The sequence below is a fragment of the Lissotriton helveticus genome, chromosome 2_1 (genome assembly GCF_964261635.1).
Source record: "Lissotriton helveticus chromosome 2_1, aLisHel1.1, whole genome shotgun sequence".
In the NCBI taxonomy this organism is placed as follows: Eukaryota; Metazoa; Chordata; class Amphibia; order Caudata; family Salamandridae; genus Lissotriton; species Lissotriton helveticus.
Genome location: NC_136059.1, coordinates 989,933,885 through 989,955,763, shown reverse-complemented (window position 1 = coordinate 989,955,763; position 21,879 = coordinate 989,933,885). Strand labels below are relative to the sequence as shown.

Below are 21,879 nucleotides of genomic sequence, written 5' to 3'. Positions count from 1 at the left end.
AGGAAGGTCCCCCAGCACTCATGTTTGGGGACCGTCACTTATTTTCCTTATTAGACTTTCACGCAGGGCAAGAGAGAGAAAAACACACAAGGGGCAAAGATGTATGAAGAGAAAGGAGAAGAATAGTGATAAGGGAAGAAAGCAGGGATTAAAAGGAACCAGACAGAGTAAAAAAAAGATCAAAGGCGTGCCTGGGGTGGATTAAAGAAGCCTGGTGGTGGAATCAAGACAATGCAGCCTTGGCATTCTGCAACCCCGACCTTCTGTAGCACCAGCCGTGGGCTTCTACGAATTTTTTAGCACCAGTACTTATTATAATAAAAATTAAGTAGTGACTTGATTGCAGTGCACATCACTACAACCAAGTCATGCAGCTAGATGGCAAAACAACAAAAGAAAAATCTTTGCCTTCTTCAGCAACATTCAGGGTGATTATTGAAACATATATAATACTCTAGCAGCAGCACGTTTTCTAATACATTTTAGTCTGTTATTCCTATACAGGATGTCATTGAAGTGCACTCAGTTATGAGAAGGCCTCATAGTTAAATCTGGGCAGATAGGGGCATGTCGAAACAGAACAAGCAAAATTGTGACAAAACATACCATGGAGCAGTTGTGGCACAAGGTGAATATAGCATCTTAAACTGGTGCATTTCATGAGTTTTTGGTTTTCATAGCGAAAGCACAGTCAACAAAGAAGTCAATCTTAACTCTCTGTCACCTTTACTTGTTAGGGCATTTTTAAAAAACTAAAATCAATTTGTTTATTTCAATATGATATTATGTTTTCTGGACTTATGATGCGGGTATGTGGTGTTGATGGTGGGTGCTTTTCTTATTGTGTTGGTTTTGTACATGTGATGACAGTTGTGATGGCATTTGACAGAGTTGTGTGGATGTATGATGTGTGTTGGTTTATGGTGGTAGAGGTGTGAATGCACGATTATTGACTTATGATGTTGTTTGGGTTGACATATGATGGTGGATATTTTGTGTCTTGTGGTGGGTGTAGTGGTGTAAGATATTGGCTCAATGTATTTATGTATCATGTGTTGGCATATTATGTTGTTTGCTTATCTAACTGACGATGAGTGTGTTGGCAAAAAAGTTTTTGATTATGAGGGTGTAGTGGCATATGATGTTTGGTGTTAAGGTGGTGTGTTCCTACCCCTTGCAGTTCCCTCAGTGTGCTAAATCTGGCAACATCCAAGCAGCTGCTCTTGGTGAAGTAGACTCTTTGAGTGCCTAACTGACACACCTGTGGAGCCACTTTGTGGTGCATTGTCCCTCCCCTGCAGCCTCTTTATGTGCCTCCTTAGTTCCTTCTGTGAGTGCCCTCATCCTCTACATCCCCCCGTTGTGCCCCCATTCATTTCCTATGTGTGGCTCTGCCATACTGCATCCGTTGCGTGCTGTCCTAATTGTCAGATTCTTACTCACGTTTCCGCAGGAACACCATGCAAGGATAAGAGATACCGACTTCCCCAGGTCACTGATATACCCGACTGAGTCAAAGCAACAAACGTAAACCAGGGGAAGAAGGGAAAACAGGGAAGGAAGAAGAATATGCCACACGACGTTCCCCACTCATGGACAGGACCAGGTCATCAGGAGAAATCCCTACCAAAAAAAGAGAGAGTATATATAAGTATGAAACCAAATGCTAAAAGTATCTAATAATATTGAGGAATATAAGTGACTCTACACTACCTAAATAATTCCCTTCTTTCACTAGTAGACGGTAGAGTTGTTTAAGTGGAGTTATAGTCTTTGTCTGTAGATAGTGAAAGGGAGGGTATCAATAAAGTTATAAAAAAAGAAAAGATATAAAAAAAGAAATACACCCTAACACCCACCTACAACTACTAGTAGTGAATCCTAGAAACAGGAATCTTGATTAGGACACTAATTACTCCTTAGCGTCAGGAAGAAATGACAGAGAAGTCCCTATGTCTTTTAGAAATACTCTGGTGCGAAACACAATGAATCTCCGGGACAAGGATCCCAAACTGATAAGTATATGATGCCAAACACATCCATGGGCAGAGCAAAAGCTCTGTTACCATATACAGAATCTAATGGTTGAGTCTTTTCTCGTTGCAGGAGAGAAGTCAATGTCAAGGTGCCGTGGGAGCCTACGGACCAGAAGACCAGGGAACGGCTGAGGGATCCAAGAAGACACCAGGGGCCGCGAGAAGCAGACGCGATGAACACCGAAACAGGAGCGGCGAACCAGAAGAATAGTAAGAAAGACGCAAAAGAAAGGCACGATCCTGAACACTAGAACGCGAAGCATTTCAGTGCAGGATCTGAGGAGTTTTATACTCCTCTGCCGGCACCCGTGATTCATCGTGGTGGGACCAGCATTTGTGACACTAATCCACCTCTGCTGGCCCTGTATGTCTTCGGCCAACACCTACGGCCAGCCTATATGCCTCTGCCTTTCCTGCAGCCTCTGTCTGTGCTGTCCTTTCTCGCTCTGACACCCTTTTATGGTCCTCCTACCCCACTGCAGTCCATCTGTGTGCCCAAGACCTTTGAATCCCCTCTGTGTGCATGCAGCCCATGCAGTCACTGTGTGCCAACATGCTCTTCCCCTGCAGGCTCTCTATATGCCCCCACTTCCCCTGAAGCTACTGCCTGCAACCCAGCCTCACCCATGATGGCCCACTGTGTGCCCCTCATCTCCTCTACCACCCCCTATCTTCCTGCAGCTCGTCTGTGTGCGCACAACCCCTACCCCGTGGGCCTACATTGCTCTTGAGGCACAAGCATGCCAGCCAGCCCTGCCACTCCAGCCATTCTTTGCATCAAATCCTGAAAATTTGAACCAATGAAATAACCACTTTCCATACTGGCACAACCTATGCTAAGCTTTAAAGAAATTTGTAACAAATACTGCAGTCAAGCCCAGCATGATAACAATGGACAAATTATGAGCATCTGCTTCCCCAAGACGTTTGCCCCACACAGCTACCCGTAACGGTTATATCTTCTGTTTGGGAATGCAACGGACCAGAGAATGTCTCACAGCTACTTGCTCTAGTGACCACGTGTTCAAGTCTACGTTAATCAGACCACCTTTATATTCTGTGGTCTTAAAGTCACAGTCTTAGGTAAATATTTGGGAAACTTTATTAAATAGAAATGGCTGCCTATGATTAAGACTGTGACTTTAAGACCACAGAATATGAAGGTGGTCTGATTAACGTAGACTTGAACACGTGGTCACTATTTGAAAGGAAGAAATGGCTGCCCATGATGAAGACGCGCTGCAGGAGTTGAAACGCGTCAGGCGAAAAAGTATGTTGCTGCAATGCAAGATGTGAAATAAATTGCCCATTTTTTCACCATCCAAGGCGTAGGGCGTACTTCTCCTTTGGAGAGTTTGGTGGTATATATATATATATATATATATATATCAAAACAAAACCCTTTCAGGCATAGAGTGACGCATAAATTATGCAAAAAAGAAGGAGAGAACTCTGGGTAGGTCTCAGTTTAGGTGGAAAGCAGCTCCTGTTAGAGCACTCTCAACACCAGCGACACTCTAGATCTACTCACCTCAAATGTCTGTTTTTCTATCAAAGTTTTTAAGCATAGGATTAGCTAATCCTATGCTTAAAAACTTTGATAGAAAAACAGACATTTGAGGTGAGCAGATCTCTCTGAAGAGCTCTAATTAGAGCGAAACACTGTGTCAGGGGTTGCTTTTACTCATTTCAGGTTGGCTTGAGTTGGTATTTTACCAATTCAAAGCTGTAATGTTGTGCCTGGAGTGATAAATGGCTTTTGTTATTTTACAGCTCGGCAAGGACTGCACTGTACTAGTCCTATGCTTAAAGACTTTGCTGTTTAAATGGCAAAAGACTCTGTTATTTTCTATCTCGGCGTGGATAGCACTGTGCTAATCCTATGCTTAAAAACTTTGCTAGAAAAACAGACATTTGAGGTGAGCAGATCTAGAGTGTCACTGGTGTTGAGAGTGCTCTAACAGGAGCTGCTTTCCACCTAAACTGAGACCTACCCAGAGTTCTCTCCTTCTTTTTTGCATATATATCTATATTACTATTATAAAGTAAGAACTGGGAACCTTTGAGGCTGGTAAACTCGGGAACCACAGCGCCAATCCAAACACCCAATACATCATTGGAATTGGCAGAGTCTGCAGAGTGACATAGGCTATATACCCCCCAAAAATATACGTTCTTTAAAAAATATACCTTACAAAAAAAAGTAGTCCTTGGAAGTAGCGCCGGCCGTGTGCGCGAACGTGCTGACATCATCAGGAGCGCGAGGAGTACAGCCGTGGGGAGGAAAAGTAAAGACGGCGCCGAACCGTCATCCGGTTCACTGAAATGTGCGGAGCCGTGGGGAGGAAAACTAATGCGTCGTTCGGCGGGAGGAGCATGGAAGACAGCGGCGGCGACAGTGGGGACGCGAGGTAAGGGACTTCCTGGAGCGTGGAAAGGAGCAGACAATTTGTTAAATTTAGATAATTCCTCACTTTGCACCTAGCGGCGGCGACAGTGGGGACGCGAGGTAAGGGACTTTCTGGAGCGCGGAAAGGAGCAGACAATTTGTTAAATTTAGATAATTCCTCACTTTGCACCTTAAATAAGTGTTTTTGCATAGACTGGTGATAAAAAATGCCAATGCCTCCGATACCCATTTCGGGTGCAGTGCAACCGTTGCAACTCTCGAGTTGGGAGCTGTTTCCTTTGCTATGGGCCCAGATACAGAAAAAAGTATACATAATGGTAGGACGGTCACTGAAGCCGTTCCTGTTTTTTGCTGGTGTTCACTCATAGCAACGCGGCCTGGCAGCACATTCAAAGACGCAATGCCGTGTGAGCGTGGTGATTGTTTCCAGGCAGCAAATGGGCTCCATTTTTTAAAATTCTTTTTTGGGGAGTAGTTTTGCCAAGCCCCTTTTGATTTAAAAGCAAGACGGAGGCGCGACGCTGCGTTATTCAAGGTGGTCCTGTCCCCGCTGCTTAGTTTGTTATGGCATAATTTGGTGGCAGGCACAATTGCTGCACGAAATAAAAACTGTGACGGGTGTCAGTATTGCAGGGGGCCCTGAAGCAGCCTTAATGTCGGGGCGGGCGGGGGCCCAGAAGCAGCCTTTTGCTCCCGGACAACGTCGGGACGGGCTGCTAGTATATATATATTCCACAAGAGTGGTCCACAACTTCAGACGCACACAATCAGCGGGTGCTCAGTGTAGGGGTCGGACCCAGACCCTGAATTCACTTCATATTCACCAAAAGACGCGGCACTCAAAGAAAGATATATTCAGGAGTAGTTCTTTATTTTGGAAAGCTCAACCATATATATATATATATAGATCTGATCCAAACTCCTGCTATACCTCCCAACCGGATATAGATTCCGACAAAGAACGACAGGTACAGACCACTCCACAGCGCTGAAATAGTATTCAAAGGTGGTTTATTGACCCCTTCTCGCCAGCATGACGCGTTTCGGCTCTGTCACGGTAGCCTTGATCACATATATACAAGTTATTGTAGGTATCTATATATATATATATATATATATGTGCGTGTATGTGTCTTTATATAGGTATATATTTATGTATAGAATTAAATATTCGTGAACTATATTTAATTTACATGAAATTTATATATTTAAATATTTAACATTTACTTCTTTAAACTCTGTTCATAATAAAAAATCCATGTTTTTGTCTATTTTTGGATGATATTAGTCTCAATTATATTTTTTCCCGATATTTTTGTACTTACTATTATAAGTATAGGAGCATGATATTATGGTGAAACTATATTTTTGTCAACGATATTGTTTACCACAGGTCTGTGTCTGTGATTCCATTGTTTCAGTTGCTGGCATTTTCTGAAAACTTTGCATCTTTACCAGTTTTACGTTTTAGGTGTTGGTGCATTAAAGATTTTTGGGAAGAGGTTACTTCTCGAAGCATTAGATGGAGGAAATATTAGATAAGGGAAGCAGGCAGGCTTACTATCAATACTGGGGGCCTAATTTATGAGGCCTTGCGTCAGTTTTGCGCTTCCGATGCGTCACTTTTTGTGACGCATCGGTGGCGTAAAACATGCCTTGCGCACTATTTACAAAGTGACGCATCTAAGCAGATGCGTCACTTTGTAAACCCCTGCGCTACATTATACCTGCGTCAGGTATAATGTATGTAGAGGGGGCGTTCCCCCGCAAAAAGCCTCGTAATAGTGACGTAGTGAAATCTATGAGATTTCACTGCGTCACTGTTAGGACGCTGTTGCGTCAAAATCTTGCGCCTGCCTCACAGCAGGCGTAAGACTGACGCAAGACCTTTCACATGGGGCTTTCCCCATGTGAAAGGACGCATTGCTGGAGTTGCGTCACTTTTGTGACACACTCCAGCAATGCGTCACTTTTGCGCTTACAGATACGTCAGAAATACTGACGTATCTGTAACTCCTTGCGACATGATGCGTCATACATTAAATATGACGCACCAGGTATGTTGCAAGGAGTGCGCACTGAGAAGTGACGCATCGCTGCTTTCACGCAGCGATGCGTCATTTCTCATAAATGAGGCCCTTGGAATTTCCCCCCAAAAAGAAAAGGCCCCTAGAAAATTCAAATTTCGGATTGTGCAAACATACCTGTTGCAAGCTTGGCTGAAAGAGAACTTCTCTAATATATTTCAAGACATTTTCAGTGACATTTTTCGAAATGAGAACAGCCCTATTCCCCATAAGCCAAAAGCACTGAGCTGTTGAGGTAAGGCGGCTAGACCGAAATGCACAGCCCTTATCCATTTTTGAAATTCACGAGCTGAGCTATAACTTTTTAATATTCAGACAGGCAACACAAGTATTTTTTTCAGTAGTTTTCTGCAGCCCAAGTATGTCGTCACAGCATTCCACCTAATCGTTACTAGCGCCATTCAGATCGTAGTCTGTTATGGGTAAATTTACTTCGAAGCGTTAAACAGGCTAGTTCCTTGTTATTGTTGTCCTGTTTTAGGTCATGTCCTGTTAAATGAAGAGAAGTGATTGGAAATATTTTGTAGAGTAGTTTCAGTCTGGACTTCTGCAGGTGTTTGTATTAGGTCTCTGGCTTGCTTGCGCCAGTGAAGAAACCTACCACCAAAACATGATGCACTATTTATTTGGGAAACCACTACAGTCTCTTCGGTAAAACTAACTTGAGGACTTGGCTGGCGCAGAATCTCATAAAATATTTTTTCCTAAAACAAATTTACATTGCCAGTAACATTACTTTTTTTTTTAATATATAATGCTCTCTGTAAAGAAATACGTAGCTCACTTTGTAATAATTTAAACTGTTGGACATGTTCTGTATATCAGCCGATAATATGCGACTCTTTTGTCATGCAGAAACAAACAGCTTCGATGGTTTGGTGCAAAATACGTTAAGCTGCACAGTGCAGCTAATAAACAAAGCTTAATAAATACAGCGAAGAAATGAAGGAATTAATAAGATTCTTTTGTTTTTGTAAGATTCTAAATCCATTTAAAAAGCAATAAATAAATAGTGAAACAATTACATCACTATATAAAACAAGCGACAAAAGGAGGAGCTCTATGGTGGAGCTTTGTTTTTATAACAATAAATTCTCTGGTTTTATTTTGCCTTCCCACAATCTAGAAGTCAACTGTAAGTATCTTGTAACATGACTGACATGTTTTAGAGGGGTACCCTTAAAGCAAAAGAGAGTTGCCTCGTACATTGGGGTCAATTAGGATGGCGGACGGACAAAGCCCGTCCGCCATCCTGTCTGGTGCAGGGACCGTCCGCCACAAGGGCGGAGGTACCGTGCCCCGAATTAGGATGCACCCGCCACAGTGGCGGGTGCATCCCGCATTTTTAACATTGCGGCCGCGGTGCTGAAAGCACCGTCCGCCGCAATGTCAAAAATGCATGTTGTGCATTTTACAGCACAACATGACAAGCACTGCGCAGTGCCTGCCATGTTGTACTGTGAAACGCAGGGGGGTACCATAGGTACCATCCATGTGCACCCCCCACCCCCCTTCACCCTAGGGGCCAGGAACGGGCCCCCAAAGCAAAGCCCGTATGCCTTTCCGTGGCGGCATTGCAGCCACGGAAAGGCATCTGCATCCGGCCATCGTAATATGGCTGGCGGTGTCTGAAAGACACCGCCAGCCATATGAACCCTTTTCCGCCCCGGCCGCAAGTCGACCGAGGTGGAAAAGCGGCAGACAGTGTTTCTGTCTGCCGCGGATCCCCCTGCCGTTGTAATATGGCGGGGGGGAAATTGGTGGCGGACGGACACAGATGACGGATGGATCGCCACCGCCTGCATGGCGGTGGCGATCCGTCTGCCATCCTAATCGGCCCCATTGTTCTTATTCCTTCAGTCTAAATTGTTTTTTTTAGATATTTCCTGCATTACTCAACCAGCTCAGACATAAACAGAGGGTATGTTCCAAACATTCTTCTCCAAAGTTGCAAATCCAACATACATTAGTAAGTATATTAAATTTTTAGAATTAGTTGCCATCACTGTGTAAAGCCAAGCTACGCCCCCTGTTATACCGGAGGCGGTTGTGGACCACCCCAGAACTAGCCCATTATGTCACAGCCCTTCAGGATGTAATGGAAACCGACTTAATTCTCTAAAGCCCCTTGGCTCTCGAGTATTAAAAAGTCACTCCATTTCCTTGGGTTGTCTAACCTATTGACCGCCCTGCTACCACCTGCTTCTTGACCAGAAATTCACTGAAAATGCTCTATTGGGCAGACCCAGCAGATAATGACTGCAGAAAGGCCGCTTCTTCCAAGCTGCCAGTGACTTCCTCGAATTCAAGCCTTTCAGTAGGTATGAGTCATACTGAGATCAGGTACTTGTCTCCATAGACAGTAAGTTATACTTCCAGTTTTGAGTGGGCACTCTCCCGCTGAGAGTTTTCTCCTCAAAGTGGTCTTTTGGACCATAAGTGTATGTCCTGCTTGTTCTTCTTCAGCGGAGAGTGTCGCATCCACATTTTCTTTGCCTGCCCAGCTCATGCCCACCCCGCAGATCTTGGCTAGCTCCCATTTGCAGAAGCCTGGGTGACCATAGCCGCTCTGCTGCTCTTCGCATCATGAGGTCAGATTGCAGCCCAAGTTTTGCCAACCCAGTAGCTAAGTTTCTGGGCACCATGTGTATACTTTGAAGAAAGGAACTACTGCCCCTATAATGATATGCTGTCTTGTTTTACCTTCGTTCTCCCAATTTGTCCCTTCCCTTTTGAGAATGTCTGCGCCATCATGTTATCAGAGCAGGCAGTAGTGCCATGGCCCACAGCCCACTCTGAAAAAATAAAATGAACACTTTTCATTTATATTTTTGAAAAGTATCCTGTTTTCCTGTAAGGAAAACGGGCAACAGTCTAAAAAAAACTTCCTTATTTAAAAAACATCCACAGACATGGTGGTGTGCAGACCCCATCAGTCCACCATCCCTGTGAATGCCAGCCATTCTCAATAAGTCACAAATTGTGACATGCCTCATGAATATTAATGAGGGTGACCCATTGTGACCCAGTTGAGAATCACAGTGTCTCAGACACTGTTGTACAACAGGTTTATGACGCTCAAATTGTGAGTAACTAAAAATCCCAATTTGCAAGTTGCAAACCCTGATTGTCATACATCTGGCCTTATATGCACTGGTTCTGCAACAGAGCCGGCATATTTTTATCCTCCCCACCCTAATCACCTCCAAAGAAACCAACTTAAATGTGCACACCTAGTCCTATCAATAGTTGCTCCATGCATCACACTAGTACATAAGCTGGACTGGGCACAGAATGTTGTCTCTTACCTGGCAGGGCATTGGCTTCTGTATGGTGACTTCAGCTCGAATCCAGACTCCCTGTGGGGAGTTAAGGACGGACCAGACTTTCTCTTGAACCACGTGATTCTCTTCAAAGATATAAACCGCAAGAGCGTCGCTCATTTGTAAAAATCCATATAAGGCATAATAAAACCGCAGACAATACTGCATGTTTCCTGGCAAAGAAGGGCCATAGAGACGGCCAAAGTAGCCTGGCTGTGATGAGTACCTAGTGTTAGCCAGCATGAAGTAGCCTGAAAAAGACAGAAAGATAATTCACAAATGTTAAAAACCCCAAAAATAAATATTTGCATTCTGAAAGTCAGACCAACTCCAATGCTTCTAGCAGTCAGCCTACAAGTTAATTTCCACCCACATTTATGAGAGTACTATTTTTGGAGCTCTCGGTTTAAACCTGTTAAAATCAAAAAGCTTCAGTTTGGAAAAATAGAGTAAACTGATGTCTGCAGAGCTGCAGATACAAACAATTTGCCCCGCCAATTTAGCTCGAGTGCATGGTCTGTACCCGGAGTAGGCTCAGTTTTGCATTGCGCTCGTTTTGGCACAGGGCAACACAGAGAAAAACATGAAAAGTCAATAGAAGCAACCATTTCTGGTTATCAATCAGTGTCACACTCATCGAGTTGGAAAGCCACTCTTTTATTATGAGTTGCTCCATACGAGGCCATCTCCTAGTCACATTCTTGTAAACATCATGGTCCTCATTACAGGGCATTTACTAACTGACCAGCGGGTGGTAAATGTGTGTATCTGTTGGGTAGTCCCAGGTAGAGAAGGATGACATATATACCTCTCTGTCTGGGCAGTCAGCCACAACGTTGAGTACCATTTTATCACAGAGCAAAAATGTCCCTGCCGGGCAGACAGTCAAGGTTCATGAAGAACCTCCTTCAATGTATTTTATTAGTATTTACAATATGACCCCCTGGAGGCTAGCCTTATTCTGGAGAATGATTACCCTTCCAACACTAGCAATGTAATACTGAGCGATAACACACCGGTGACCACTGGCAATGGGTGAGGACATCCCCATGTACATGGGGTATGTCTCTCCCAAGCACACGAAGGGCCTCCGACTTCAGTTGCAGCAGAGAGTACAGCAGAAGCAGTTTTACCATTGTTACTGCACTTCACTATTTCCCCCCCATGTACGTAATGAGCATTGCTACCCTGACAAGTAACTGGAATTACATATTCGACCTATGCTGCCATTATTTCTATGAGGAACACTTACTACTGGTTTTTAGGTAATGAAAGTCATGATAGTCATAATGAGGCCAAAATATGTCTTTTCTTTTTTTTTCTCAAGGCACTTCATGTGTTCCACTAAAGGCTTTGTGATATTAACAATAAAGTGTGAAAGATCGCTCTCAATGCAACCAAAAATTTGACCGTAAACATATTTGTAAGAACATGGCTTATTAGTTGAGAAGGATTGGACTCCAATCCACATCATAAGTCCCAAAATCCTGTAAGGTCAAACACACAGATTCAATAATTTACATCTGGGCTCACCCTTGGTATTTATGGCACAGAACAGGCAGGCATAACTTAGTAAAATGTGCTAATTAGCAACACTAATCAGTCAAACAGTCAAAACACAACATAATCAAAATCCTACAACAAATTTCCAAAAATGAAGAAAAGATTAATGAGAAAAATGACATCAAAACAACTAAACTCCAAAAATGGTCTCTGGAGATATGAATTTTTAATATTGTAAGGCAAAAAATGCCAATATAAAGTAAAACTCCAACCATAAATCACTGTTCGCAGTTGGCTGGAATGTCGATGCAATTTCAGACTGACCACTAAGGAGCAGAGGTCAGATACAGTAAGCTAGTTGTCCCAGCCAAAGTTCTTACCTTCTGACTTTGTCTGTTTTATAGAAGTCAAAATCGTTTAACAGGCAAATGTTGAAGACTATACCTGATGAAGTCCACCTGAAGCCAGAAAGCCACTTGACGAAGCTCTTCTGTAGCTGTTGGCTTTGGCAAGAATAGCTCTGAGCTGAAAAAAATCTAATTTCATGGCTGCTGAAGTCCTAATGTTGGACAAATACTGTTCACACTTTTTCCCATTTAAGATTTCTATATGTGAACTTAGTTTAATTTTTAGGAACTCAAAATCTTTCAGCGAGGCAAGTCTGAAGCTACATCTGACGAAACGAAATGAGATACTTTTGCCACAAAGACCTGCAGAAGCTCCAGAAGACCGAAGTCTATGTCCCAACTTTCCAGACTTTTTGAGTCAGTTTCTCTTATACTCATTTAAGGCTCCCAGGACCTCATTGACAACACTTAACAGCTAGGGGACGCTCATTTTGTTTAGATCTCATAATGCCACCTGATAGTCTTGCGACAGGTTTCAACCTTTCCAATAAAATAACATACACAAACAAATTCTCCTGCCATTTTGAGCATCACAACTGGTGATGGTGTACTCCAGACTGCTTCAAATATCAGCTGTTTTCTCACACCACTGTTACTCCCATGCCCTGCACAGGCAGAATCCCAATGTCTAGTCTCTCATTTAAAATTAATTACCCTCACTCCGGATGTGACGTCACTTCCGTGACTAGGCATCCTGGCCCCTGGGAGGGGTCACATGACCATGTTGGGACATGTGTGTTGTGACATCAAGCTGGTCATGTGCTAGTCATGTGCTCATGGTCCTACCACGTGGTTAGAGCTAGATGGTAGCTCCCAACGAACCAGAACCCCTGGAGATCATGTGACCATGATGTGATATAGAGCAGTTCGTCCCCTTTTTTGATGTGTAGAATACATATAAGAAGCCGCCTAAGCATCCTAAGCCAAACGCAGGAGTTGCCCTCCAGAATGAGATCACTCTGTTGCCATGAAGAGATACAGTCACCTCATCAAAAAGATGCCCTCTGATGATGGTTTGAACACTATTGATAGATATTATCATAGTCTGACACCAGAGATGATGGAGCAGAATGCGCAGCAGATTGAATCTTAATGAGGATGGTCACAACATCATCAGTTTTGACGAGGAGCTCTGCCGCCGATTTGAAACGCTCAACCTCAAGGATTTGCCGCAATTATTATCCCCAATTAAGAGCTCTAGCAGCAGCAGCGAAGCCTAGAGTATTAAAACACCTGCTGGAAACAATTTCATCGAAGCGGAAGCTGGTGAATAATATATAACAGCTCATAACTCATCGGTCTATGGGGTTACTGGAGGAACAAGCTCTGGAGGCTATAGTCACAAACTCCAATGCAGGTTATGCCTCGATGGATCTCAGCATACTACTAATTTGTATTAACATCTGTATTAATAAGCTACTCATAATGTGATTACGCTCTAATTAGCAGATAATCACCATTCTGATGGGAAAGACGGTTCATGTTATATTGCCAAAGGATCAAATATGAGGCAACTCAAAAACCAAAAAGATATCAATGTACCTAATCCAGTGGTGTGATCTCCTGTCCTGTATGCATTGGGCTTTACTTTTACTCGGCTCCAGCCAGAGCCTGCCTTACGGTCCTGATGAAATTTACACATATCCTCTTCAAAATTGCAACTTTCCTCTTCAGCATCAAAAGCGAAACCTGAAAGAACAGACAATTGAACAATTACCCTAAATAGTGCATCATTCACACATGTGAAAAATAAGTACAGCTAGGCACAAATAGATGTCATGCTTTTAATACTAATGAATACAGCTAAATGACTGTTAAGTATAACAACCAAGGTGACAGCATTGCACTGAAAAAGCAGCAAGCACAGGTAGATGTTTTTTGGGCTAAAATATCAATGCAAAAATATTGTGGGTCATTATAAGTAAATGTCTCTTTTTGCATGATCACCTCCAAAGTTTTGAACTGATGCTGCTGTTTTTTTCAAATCTGAGAGTGCACTGAGGCCTGCTAACCAGACCTCACTGCCAGTGCTCCGACCCTCATAAGTGTAATGTTTGAATGGCTTATACCCAATTGGCCAAACCAAACTTACCTATAAGTCCCTAGTAAATGGTACCAGGGTTACCCCGGGCCTGTAAGTTAAGTTGTCCCTCATTGGTGCAGCACTTGTTGTGCTACCCTGAGTCTGACAGAGTGTAACATGTCTACCAGCCTGCCACTGCAGACTAGTACAGCAGTTTTTAACTGCTAAATTGACTCTGATATTTAAACTAATAGCACAGCTTAGACCTCCCTTTTTTCCATATTTAAGTGACTCCTAAAGCAGGCCTATTGATTGCTAGGGCAAGCTGCTGCATATTAAAAAGCAAGGCATATACTTTTATTTGACCGTACAGAAAAATCCCCAAATTGTCATTTTAATTGTGGAAAGGCTAATAGCCCCTTTGGTGAGTATAGGCTCACACGCTGACAGCTCAGCTGTTCTAGCTCTGAATGGGGCTACGGAAGTTGGTACTTCAAGGTATAAAAATAATCTTTTTTTAATTAAACTTGAGGCCCAAGTCAAATTGAATGTAACTTTCAAGAATAAGGCAATTCGCAGATGCTGGCCACAAGACAGCCTACTGCCCTCCTGGGTGAAGTGTGAATGACTCACAGGAAAGGAAATAATAGAGTCCTGCTATTGAAAGAGGTATCATCTCTCCCTGGCAGAAGTTCATGCAGGGTGTGAGCTCAAAAGGAGAGCTTCAAAGGGTAAGCCACCTTTGAAGGGCAAATGGGGGCCACGCATGAGAGGGGCTGTTCTTTTATTCGGGTAGACGGGCTGTCATTGGGGACACAGGGGAAAAACCAGTTACCAAACCGTTTTTGCTGTGGATGTGTAGCACTGAGGTAGCCACATCGCTAGGGTGGACTACCAAGCTCCACGCACCGACTGAGGGGCCCTCAACTTGGAAGTGGCCAAAATATTTCAGTTGGGATAGCTAAATGCTACACATCACAGGACGGCGAAAGGATCTAGTAGCCCATTGACTAGTAACCGCCATATGCCCGAAGGCAGGTTCTGGAAATAAATATGACAACCCTGGCACCCAGACCTCAGAACACATCTGGACTGGAGAGAAGACCAAAGAAAGAGCATACTGCTGTTCCCTAAACCTAACAAGAAAGGCTGCCCAAACCACTGGACTGCACCTGCTGATCCTTGGATTATAAAAGAGAGTAATGTGCATGTAGTGCCTGGCTCGATGGAAAGTCATTCTTGAGCATGGTTTGGTAATTATCCTACAACTCCTTACTGCCCCCTTGACCCACTCTCTGGCAGAGTTGGTCCTCCAAAGTGAGCCACAGTACTTGAACACAAATCTTTAAATGCTTTACAAAGTTTCCACTAACCACGGTAGTTACCAATGCTTGTTTACATTGTGAGTGACAATCTATATCTCTGGAACCCTCCATTTGATTCAATTAATTTTGGTGTTTAAAAAGGAATAAAAATAAGATCTATTTCTATAAATTGGTGTCAAATTTATTTCATGTTGTGTGACTTTCTTATTTTGTTGTTTGGGTACTTCTAAATGCTTTATACTTATGCCTTTGACTGCTTGAAGCCAGAGCTACCTAGGGGTGAGCTAAATTTTAATAAATGTGCGTGACCGGGTACAGTGGCCTGTGTTGGGAGTATTCCCACAACCACACCATATAATACACTACTTTCCTCACAGTCACAAATATTGTGGCAATAATATGTGATCTGAAAAATATTGTGGAACTCATATCAAAGGTAAGGACGGTATTTTCTTTGGTATAGGTTATTTAAATGTAGCTGTCTATAATATTGCTTTATTTAATATAGTTGTATGAATTTGTTTAATTAGTTTGATAAATGTGATTTATTTTAGTTTTATAAGATATTAGTATCATAATACTATTTGTATTTAATTTATTTTAGAATACGTTGTCAGTTTTTAAATGGAATATAATTGTTGTAATTAGAAATTGTTAATTTAGTAGAAGCTTGCTGGGTTTGTAGGCGATTAGGGTGGGAAGTTTTTTTAAATGTCAATTTTTTTTATATTTTGGGGAAATTTAATTTTCTGATAATAGATTATTTGGAGCCACTGATTGTTTTTGTAAATATTGATTGATTCTTAATTAATTGTGAACAGATTGACCAGTTTAATGATTAACATGTGTTATTTAATTTTATGGTTATTAATTGTATGAACGTTAATTGCTTTATTTATAAATATAAATTTGTATTAACTTATTTACTTTTTATTATTTTTATTACTCGTTGGTATTTCTTTTTTGTGTATTGGGGATGGAAATATCTTTAATATTTTTCTTTTTTCTTAATTTGCCATTTGAACTTTTTTAATATTACTTTTTAAGTTTAACTGATTTATTTTGTATTTATTGAATAAGTGTATTATTCTCAATATGTTTTACATTTGTTTTTTTTGGACTACATTTCAATGTTTTTTTAAAGTATGAGGGGGTATAATAAATCTGACCCCTCTAAGGTCCAATATTTTCTCTAATGTTGCTTATAATGGAGTGGGAATCGTACATTTTACCCCACCCAAGTCCAACACTTTCAATACTTTTGCTAATAATGGAGTGAGAATAGTAAATATGAAGCCTCTAAGTCCAACACTTCCCCTGCCATTGCTCAGACTGGAGTGGGAATAGTAAATCTGACCAATCCAACATCCAACACTTTTTCTACTGTTTCAAATTATATATAAAATTATATAATTTGTAATATTAATTATTTTATATTTGCATTTTTTGAATACTAATTTACATTAATTTGCTATATGTTTTTGCTATGTGTATCTGTATTCTTTTTATCTTCTTATTAATATGTAAAAAAATTCATGTAAGTTTTGTTTGATAATTGTTTTCATACTTTTAAGGAAATATTTTGGTATTTTAGTTTATAATATTTTTAAAATTAATTGTAAAATTAATATTTAAATTGTGCTTTAGTTATATACTTTGTATGGACAGTAGCGGTCGGCAGTAGGAGTTTCTGCAGGGCAGTGACGTGGGCAGGGGGAGGGGCAGGGTGGGGGGTAGTAATGTATGGATTACGGAGTTTAACAGGTAAGTAAACATTTAAATAAATAAAACGAATTTTGTTGCGTGACTGCATCACCAAATGTGATGCAGTACGCACAACGAAATTCGTTTTATTTATTTAAATGTTTACTTACCTGTTAAACTCCGTAATCCATTCATTACTAACCCCCACCCTGCCCCTCCCCCTGCCAACGTCACCGCCCTGCAGAAACTCCTACTGCTGACCGCTACTGTTCATACAAAGTATGGAAACACAATATTTTGTGATCAATATTCTGTCATACAACCGTCAGACAACTTTGGCCCAGAATTTGAGCTGGGTGGTAAAGATAATCCTCTGATTGTGGAGGAGGGGCTGAATGCTCAGTTGTAAGATTGATCACTTGTGGACGATCTGCAGGTATGTTTACCTCAGCCACATTATTCTTACTATGCAGATCATTCTGCTAGTGGATTCTCCACCAGAAACGGATCTTTTAATGAAGGTTTTATCATTTTTTCTACAAATCAAAGAAGTTTATGTTGTACTTGTATTGTATTTGGATTTATTTATTTGATATCGCTGTAACATGCTAGATACTGTCAGCTTCCACTCAAGCTACCATCTAACTTTAAATCGGGACGTTACAGTCAACCACCTTTTACAAGACTCAGTTTTTTGGGTTAAACTTGAAAACATTTGACCATTCATAACCCACCACCAAAAATGTAACTTAAATGACGTTTGTGTTAAGGCATTTCTCACAGCTAATGCAGGGATCTTTACTTTCTTAGGCAGCATTACTTGTTTATGCCTGGTAATGCGGTCAAATTTGATGCTTCAAAAAGTAATCCGGTGCTGGCATTCTATTGCCCTCCCTGGCCTAGTAATGGTTTCCTATGGCACCGACTCTACAATACCATATATTTGTTCCACTTCACAACTAGATAAACTATTGGAATGCAGTGCACTGCACACATCTGTCTAAAACTATTTTCGTTCTAATGTTCTTCACAGCGGAGCACATCACTGCCGAATGTTCTACAGCCATGATAGATAAGATCAAAGTCCTTATATATTTGGTTATCTAAAATTCATAATTGTGTAGCATATGGCATAATGTCACAAAATGTTTTAAAAAGCATGACCTGGAACATCTGCAAAGTTAAAAAGCAAATAAAGAGGATCCATCCTAAAATCCTTTGGTTAATTATGAGATATTGGTCTGTGCCCTTCCAAAAACATCTCTGTAGTATACGAACCCTGAACTGAGACACTGGGTACAATTCGCAAAGGTCCCTTATATATGTAAAATATTAAGTGATGAAGATACTACGCTCCTGCATGTGAGCAAGTTATGATTTTGCTAATTTACAATGATATTCAGATCTAATTTATGTGTAAAATAGTTCGTAAATCTTTGAATACATTTGTGTAAGAAACATTTAAATGATTACGACTTTTGGCAGTACGGGAGCCAGCAGCATGCCACTGCTATGCTCTTGCACTGCCTTGAGTTGCTGTCGTTTGCCCACCAGATTACAAGTAATTTTGTGGTTGGGCAGGTGGTGTGGTGGTCTCACTGCGATGCTGTGTAAAAAGGCTCAATGTGAGACTTAAACAGCACCGCCGCTGGACTGCCAGCGCACGTTCCTGCACAGGAAGCAATGTATCATGTCTTTCATTACTTTCAATGCAGGAGCTGGGGGGTGGGGGGGACACAACATATGCCCCTCTGCATACACTCCATGCACAGGGGCAAAAGTGGGAGCTGTAGAGCCCCCTTTCTTTCCACGCTGACAGCAGCTATTTGGAGTAAGAACCTCCATGTAACTGCTGGCAGTAAGGAAAGTCGAAATATGCTTGGTGGTGCCTCAGGGCACTAAATTGAGTAGTGCACTCCACCTCCCTATTTATCCAGTGGTATAGCTAGACCTCTGTGACGGTCCCTTCATTTGCCACCCCGCAGTGGCCGCATTGAAGAGCGGGGGGTTGCTGGTCATTCTTCTGATTGAAGCCCTGTGACGACCGCATTGAAGATCTGAGATGGCAGGTAAGAATGGGGGGAGGCCGCTGCACCCAAAACTCATGCCGGACAGGGCAAGCCGCCCATGCCCCCTTAGCGCTGCCACTGTATTCATCCAAAGCACAAGAGATTCTTTGGGTCTGAGTGAGATGGTCTCAAAACTGCTGAAAGTGCATTTGAAAATGCTTAAGTTTATTTTGGGTGCTTGAAAAAAGTGCATTGAGCATTGACCACTACCCAACCCTCAACCTCTTTATCATGGTCACACACGTAGGACCTCCCTCTCCTTCACACTTGAATCATATGAAATACTTACCTCATGTACGCAAAACTTAGGAAGTTTGTCACTTTGGCATGCAAACAGTAGGTGTTTGTTGCAACTGTAAGGTGCACATTAATGCTATTGGTGTTTGCAAACTACATGTCAGAAGTGAGACTTAGACATTGGACCAAGTGGTATTAGCTTTGCTTTTAGTATGAGTATATTTTGCAGGGTAGCAGCTTGACTGTACATTCTTAGGGAGGGCATTGAAACAGAGAGTTTTTCTCTATAAAAAATGTAAGTGGTTTGAATGCTTTGCTTTGAATGCTTTCATCAAGGGAACATTCTACGGTTAGCGAGGGCTGCAGTAAGTCTGTGATGTCATCATGGAATGCTTGGCTGGTTTGAATGAAAGCATAGTGCGTGAGACAGTTGCTGAGGACTGGGATTTGGTTGAAGGCTGGGAAGAAGTTGTGTTTCCTCAGGTCTCCTGAAGAGCTTCCATTCATGAGAAACCTATGTTTGTTCCGGATTTACCCAGGGCCCCTCTTAGGATTCACATGAGAAGGGTCCAAGGTTACTGAATGAATATTAGTGGAGCTAAACACTTACATCTGTATGGTACTGAGATGAGAGGGGAAACAGGCAGTTATAGACTACAGGTTAACCATCAGGTCCCCCCCTTAAATGGTATTGATAGAAGGATATCACTAGATTCTGACAGAACTGGCAGCAGGTAGAGCAGAATGAATGAAAATAAAAATGTTATTTGACCGTTTGCTTTTTCAGATAGAAGAGCTTCTACTAGAGTGTATGAATCAGAAGCATAATATTCAGCCCCATTCATACGTAAGGAAAACGTTGTGCCTTAAAAAAAGGATAGGGTACAATCAGTAAGAGGCTATCATCCAGAGAATAGTGATAGAAAATACATTTTTATTATAGTTTGTTTTAACACACCTGAAGTGACTGCTGATCAAATCCTTTCACATCTTTCCTCATAGAACATAGATTTAGATTACATACATTTCAGATATGAAATTATGAGCCTGGTGAAGGATACTATTTAATTAGAAATTGACCAACTCCTCAAGGAGTTGATGTACCAAGTTCTATCAAAGGACTGATTTGCTTGAATTAAGCCGAAGACATGTTTTGTATCAAAAAGTGTTGTTTGTGGTCTGACCTACAACTTTGAATTGCAGTTTCTCTTTATAAAATGTCATGTTTTGGGGTGGGGAACAATGCCATGTCATGTTGGCTGCTGTAGACTTTACCGCAGTACCTAGTACCTGGCTGGGCCCATTAAGATGTCCCAGGCAATTAACCCCTTATTCTAATTCATATATTACTCTCAGGTTGGCAGCGAAAAGGAGAGCATATTTCAAGCCCAACAGGCACTGTTGTCGTTTGTTCGCTGTATCGGAATTACAACAATTTTGTACCTTCGCTGTGTAATCTGGGTAGCCAAGATTACACTGTCCTCCTATTGCCACGGGCCTTAGGAGCTAAACAACTACAGAAGTGTCTATCTCTGTAATTAAGTAGCCGGGAATTCACTGGGCGGTGTGGGGCTACAGATGATGCCCAGCGCCCCTGAATATGATGAGCCCTTTCAATCAAGACAAATTTTGGAGCCCTGCCAGACAGGACTGTGGATAACAACCATTGCTCAGGAAAAAAAATCCACATTCGGGCCTTCTGCACGTTCAGGAAGCCCATGAAATTACATTATTGTGCCTTGAGCACGCGTCATTGTCCTCTGCTCTCCTTTGCAAGGAGAGAATATCAACTTGCATGTTTGTAACTGGGCTTGGACCTCCTTCAATGTAGGGCACAAGGCAGTGAGTGCAGAGCCATTCTGCTAATTTTCTATGATCATCGCAGAGTAGATCCACTCTAATGATACTGTATCTATTTTAGCTTCCAGTGTTGTATTGATGTCAAGAATCGTTTGCAAAATTCTGTCAAATTCCCCTGAAAGATTCTCCAACATGGCCTTGAGGTGGCTCAAAGGTCACCCTCCATGTGATAATGAGGATAGGTAGTCCATAATATCTTTAGAGGGAGGGTGGAGTTTTAAGAATTTTGGACTTTATCATCCTGCTGCTCAGTGACATATGGCCTTCAGTGCGTATGGTTTTCTCAAGAGCCAGGCTCAATCAGCTATCTGTAATTGACAGTGTCCTCCGCTTAGTAGTCACTCAACCCCCCCAAGGGGTAGGATAGAAAAACTAGATTCCCTGATGACAGTTTGTGTGGTTTACATATGTACACACGTACAAAGTTCATATAGGGGAATAACTGCATGTATATAGTGTTAACAGTGGGGCTACATAAGGTCCGGGGTTCATACACAGTTTGCCTCTTTAGCAGGTCTCAATTTGCAGCAAGCCAAAAGTGTACAGGTGCCCCAACTCTATCTTGGGCACAACAGTGACCAGTCCTGTGCAACCTCTATGGGGAGAGGAAAAAAGGGGGGCTCCACTCCAATACAACTCTGTCCGTTCCCCTCTAATGATCAGGACTCAGTGTCCGATCGTAGTTTCATCAGGTTGGTAGAAGCAGAGACCTGGAAGCCCGTCTGTGCAGGCCTCATTTCAGACAGATGGAAATAATTGAAGGTGGTTAAGTAGGTCTCTCCTAGTGGCCAATACTCAATGTGGGGACCAGGGCAGCACACCTATCAACCGCACCATGTGGTAGACCATACAGGTCCCACCTCTGGCTCCCACCATTCAAGGAGGCTTGGGGAAC

The 21,879-nt window shown here is 42.1% G+C and overlaps 1 protein-coding gene across 1 annotated transcript in view; it reads right to left on the bottom strand.

The window, feature by feature from the left end:
- The window catches only part of MAMDC2 (MAM domain containing 2), a 477,864-nt gene that overhangs the window by 116,426 nt on the left and 339,559 nt on the right, over nt 1-21,879 (bottom strand). Inside the window, exons 8-9 of the mRNA XM_078677407.1 lie at nt 13,309-13,455; nt 9,842-10,107 (exon numbers count right to left, since the gene is read on the bottom strand). Coding sequence (XP_078533533.1) covers nt 9,842-10,107; nt 13,309-13,455 — 413 coding nt within the window. The remainder of the gene's footprint in view (nt 1-9,841; nt 10,108-13,308; nt 13,456-21,879) is intronic.